Source organism: Eleginops maclovinus, chromosome 2 (assembly GCF_036324505.1).
Source record: "Eleginops maclovinus isolate JMC-PN-2008 ecotype Puerto Natales chromosome 2, JC_Emac_rtc_rv5, whole genome shotgun sequence".
NCBI lineage: Eukaryota > Metazoa > Chordata > Actinopteri > Perciformes > Eleginopidae > Eleginops > Eleginops maclovinus.
The window spans coordinates 21,614,492-21,619,646 of NC_086350.1; the positions used below are offsets into that span (position 1 = coordinate 21,614,492).

At 43.2% G+C, this 5,155-nt stretch overlaps 1 protein-coding gene across 1 annotated transcript; it reads left to right on the forward strand.

Annotated features, from left to right (window-relative positions):
• Positions 1-2,088: 2,088 nt before the first annotated feature.
• LOC134873325 (zinc finger MYM-type protein 1-like) lies at positions 2,089-4,116 on the forward strand. The gene is made up of 3 exons (XM_063896832.1): positions 2,089-2,662; positions 2,767-2,869; positions 3,403-4,116. Exons 1-3 carry the CDS (start codon positions 2,127-2,129, stop codon positions 3,928-3,930), a joined length of 1,167 nt encoding a protein of 388 aa, XP_063752902.1. The 5' UTR covers positions 2,089-2,126; the 3' UTR covers positions 3,931-4,116.
• Positions 4,117-5,155: the final 1,039 nt, after the last annotated feature.

Below are 5,155 nucleotides of genomic sequence, written 5' to 3' on the forward strand. Positions count from 1 at the left end.
CTGCAAGTATTTAGAGAGTGGTGATGTGACTTCAAAGATCCTGACGAAAAGCTGAGCAGTCAGAACTGTCTCAAACCTCATTAAACCCTCCTAATACCCTTTTGCTTTGACACGTGTTGATGTCTTCAGGTTAAACTGGCCTTCAATATTTTTCAGTGCCCTGATGACATCAGTTCAGACACACTGGTCTGGCTTCCCAAAGACCCAAAAATCTTCCTCAAGGCAACATCCTTGGCTCACCACCTTGTTTCTCCAATCATGGAAAGACGGTTATGTCGACTGTCTTGACTTTCCTGCTCCCACACATTCATCCTCTGGTATGACTCACGAAAGAAGACAGCAATATCGTTCATTAGTGAGAACAAGGATCCACTGGCAATACCCACTTCAGTTGTGTCAGCCAAAACCAGGTTTAACACATGTGCATAACACCACACATGCACTTGGTTTGGCGCTTTCGAGGACAACAGAGCGGAAAAACCTTTGTATTGGCCTTGCATGTTGGATGTGCCATCAGTGGCATTACTGATGCAGTTTCTGATCTCCAATTCAAATTTCTCAAGGACATCCGCAAGGACCGTGACAAAATATTGGCTAGTTGATGCTTCACACTTCACCACTGCAAGAAGCCTTTCCTGAACTCTGTCTTTGACATACCTTAAGACCAGTGGCGGTGCGTCAATAGTGGGCGCTTGGGCGCCGCCCACCCTGACTTTTTGAGTTAAAAAACGTTATATATACAACATAATTGAAATAAGAAATGTACCGTGTTTATGGGTTAAATGTGTATGGGAGACCACTGTCAAGAACCGCTAAAATGTGTCCGGACATAATATATTGCCATTCGCTTTTTCTGAGAATAGGCAGGTCGGCTACCGTCCGTGGGCGCCAATAACATGGGAGTCTATAGGAGAGCTTATACTTTTCTCAGTCATTTTAGCAAGGATAGCTTTTCATTGGGGGATGAAACTTAGATCTGTGGGCGCTAATCTTTGCGCCCACAGCCAATGGCATTGTTTCTTAGTTCAATGTGACATTCTTAGATACGCGATTGGACTATTTTGGCGAATCAGCATCGTTATCATTCCCTAACCACAAGCGTAAAGAGCAGCACCGTAGCTAGCTGAAACTTAGATTGAGTGAATATGGCGACATCGATGGCTGAGAACTCCGTGCAAGCTCTACTTAAAACACCGTTTCATCGACTATCAGATGTCGAAAAGAAGAAATTGAAAGACTTGGGACCCGAGCGTCCGGATTTAAACATTCAACAGACGACCACTGATCGCGGGAGAACCTACACTCGGACTTTCTCCTCAAACTTGTATGCTAAGCGGAATTGGTTAGCTGGTTGTACAGTGAGCAATGCCTTTTTTTGTTTCCCTTGTCTGTTATTTCAAAGTCCTGGGACTGAAACACTTTGGACTACAACCGGGATGAAGGATCTAAAGCACTTCACACAAAAATGTAAGAAGCATGAATGTGGCCGCAGCCACCTAACCAACTGTCTTAAGCTAAACCTCTTTGGAAGACTGAGCATTGCCGAGCAGCTGGATGAAGGATACCGAATTGGCATTCGGAAACATAATGAAGAGGTGAGAAAAAACCGACACATCCTCTCCAGAATAATAGACTGTGTGAAGTTCTGTGGTGCCTTTGAGTTGGCCCTTCGTGGCCATGACGAGAGCGAAAACTCGGAGAACCCAGGTATTTTTCGTGGCTTGGTGGACGTCGTTGCATCACTGGACGGTGTACTGAAAGAGCATCTGGAGAGCGCAACTGTCTTTAAGGGAACATCCAAAACAGTCCAGAATGAACTTCTTGACTGTATGCTGTCTGTTGTGAGGGAAAAGATCATCAGTGAAGTTCAAAGCAGCGATTTTCTATCGATCCAAGCAGATGAAACCACGGACATTAGCACACAAGCCCAACTTGTGCTTGTGCTTCGCTACATCAACGATAAGAATCTGGTGGAAAGATTCTTTGAGTTCATCCCTCTGCAGTCGGCTACAGCAGAGACCATTGCCGATGCTTTAAAAGAACGCCTTGCTGCCATCCTCCCAGGTGAGCAGAAAAGTGAGCAGAAAAGTAAACTCATCTGCCAGGCATATGACGGTGCTAGTGTAATGAGGGGTGCCACTTCAGGAGTTCAGAAGAGAATCCGGGATGACTACCCAACAGCCCACTATATCCACTGCTATGCCCATCAGCTCAATCTTATCATGCAACAGGCTACCTCCCACGTAGTCAAAGTCAAAAACTTTTTTTCCGACCTGGGTGGATTTTCTGCGTTTTTTTCAAGATCCCCCAAGCGGACCAGTGTGCTTGATGAGGTAGTGGCCCATAGACTACCAACAGCCAGCACTGTGAGATGGAACTTTCACAGCCGTGCCGTCAATACTGTGTTTGAGCAAAGAGAACACCTCGTTGAATGCTTTGAAAGAATTCGAGCATCAGGTGGCTTTGATGACAAGACCAGCCAAGAAGCAGGAGGCTACATCAGGCTACTGGAGGATCCTCAGTTCAACTTCTTCCTGCAACTGTTTCATAAAATAATGCCACACGTGGACGTCCTCTATGCCAAGCTCCAGAAGAGAGACATAGATTCAGTCCATATAGAAAGATGCATCCAGCAGTTCCAAGAGGACATACAAAAAATCAGGTAATCTCATTGTTATTCTGTAAGCGTAGTCAGTGCATTCTTTCACTTGTACCATAGTTATAAGATAAACATGATTTGTAAATTATTGTTATTTTTATTTACAGAGATTCTCTCCATGCAATGGTGGTGGAGCAAAGCAGTGGCTCTCAGCAGCCGAGGAAGCGCCGGGCTGTGTCGGAAGATGAGCTTAGAAGGATTGCTGCTGAGGTGAGTGTCAAAATCAGCAGATGCCTGTGTTACAGTTAAATCCATGCAAATAGGTTTGATATACAGTATATTTGAGTTAATAACATGGCTGGAGTTCAATATTTAGAGACTGAAATACTGAGTTCTTTGGTGGTAGGGGGTGTGCTTGACCATAGGGGTATGGCCATACAAATGTTAATGTCATGGCTTCAGACATAGGCCAACCATCAGGGTCTGATTGCTCTGGCACGTAGACCAACAAAAGCCAGGAACCAAATCTGATAGCTCTGGTTCTTAGACACACAAAAGCAAAGAACCAAGTCTGATAGGTTTAAACATAAACAAAAGGCTAAGCTTGATTGCTCTGACCTGGTGCTATGCAAACTAAGAGTGTGGGTCTATTTGAGATGTAGTTTGGTGTGTAAGATTATGGTCTGATTTAAATAAATCATCTAAACTTAACCCAGACTAAGACTTGGCTTTAAGTGATCTGATATTTCCCACAACTTATCTGTCTCTCCTCTCTCTCTCTCTATATATATATTTATCTGTAGGTATGTGACACCATACTTGGACACACCAAGGAACGCTTTGCCTTCAAAGACCACCTCATCAGTGCCACCTTACTGCAGGGCAACCAGTTTGAATGCTACCTCAAGGTATTCCCTGAAGTTGCTTTGGCCACCACATTGAAGGCCTATCCAATTCTGGATGGAGGCAAGCTGAAGACAGAGCTTGGCCTCATCTATGGCACAGACGAATTCAGATCCTGCCGTAGTGCTGTGGATCTTTTCCAGTTGTTCATGGAAAACAATCTATCTGAGGTATTTTCAGAGACAGTTACACTGCTGAAAATCATGATCACAACTCCCATGACCACTGCTGAGGCTGAGAGGTGTTTTTCAACTCTGAAAAGGATTAAAACCTTCCTCAGGAACACCATGAGTCAGGAGAGACTGAATGCCTTAGCCATGCTCTCAATGGAAAAAAGGCTGGTCACAGACATGATTGACTTTAACCAGAGAGTTATTGAGGAATTTGCCAGCTTGAAAGAGAGGAGGGCTAAATTTCTTTACAAGTAGTGGGGCCTACTCTGGCACATAAATGTCAAATGTGATGAATATGTGTCTGAATACTAATCTAAACCTAGTTCCAATGTTTGTAATGAGCAGTGTGTTTTTGTTTAATAAATCTTTGTTTTTCAATATATTCTACTGAATCTCTTTTGTGGGTTATTTTCTCATTGCGGAGTGCTATTTAAACCGTGCCGCCCAACTGCGCCCCCCCAAAAAAAATGTTCACCAGCCGCCACTGCTTAAGACTATAGAGCACTGGTCTTGGGTTGTGTCGATCTGCACTGAAAACATCTGAACCTCTCTAAACTCTTTTGCAATGGTCTCCTGTAAGTTGCTGCACTGTAGAGAAGACTTTATTCACAGTGGTATTGGACAAAAAAGTCACAAGAGAGCCTCGACCCTGATCTCCTGTTTGATGCACCTTCTTACTTTTCTCAATGCACTCAGTGAGATGCTCCTTCAAACATACATCATATTTCCCAAGAAGAATTACAAGCTCCAAAAAGTTCCCATGGTCAATACTCAGGTCATCCAATTTGTAAGCTGCTTCAGATTGTGTCCCTCTATAGCTAAGTCCTCTCTTACCAATGACTTTAACTATTTCAACAACTCGTGCCAATACTTGCCGTCTTTTCCTTATTTGGTCTCTGTGGGACACTATTTGGGGACCATGTAGCAGACTGGCTATATCAGCTTTTGATGCACGTAAAAAATATGCTTCAGCACACACCCTATGCATGGCCCCCCTTTCATGCTCCTCTACTCTTTGATTGACATGCTTCCAGTTCTGCATTCCACTTATGAAGGGATTTGTTTCATATGGCTTGGAAAATGCCAAACACACTGTTCAATATAATGTGTGACTCTCCTCACAGTATGTGAGCCATTTGCGATTTGTGCCATCTTTACAAATGAACACTCTCTGCAGAGACAGATTTTTGGGCTTTGCTGGGGGTGATAAGCAAAAAATTGTTCCAGGCTGTTACTGTCTGACTTTGGGCGTTTGAAATGTTGTGATGCCGAGCATCCTGGCGCATCCTGGCACTTCCCTGAACTTCCCTGCACTCCCCCTGTCATCTTTTGAGCTGCAACTATCTTTTTCAGCCTGAATTAACAAATGATAAATACATGCATATATATATATATATATATATATATATATATATATATATATATATATATATATATATATATTGATACAGTTGCTGATATATACATATATATATATGTT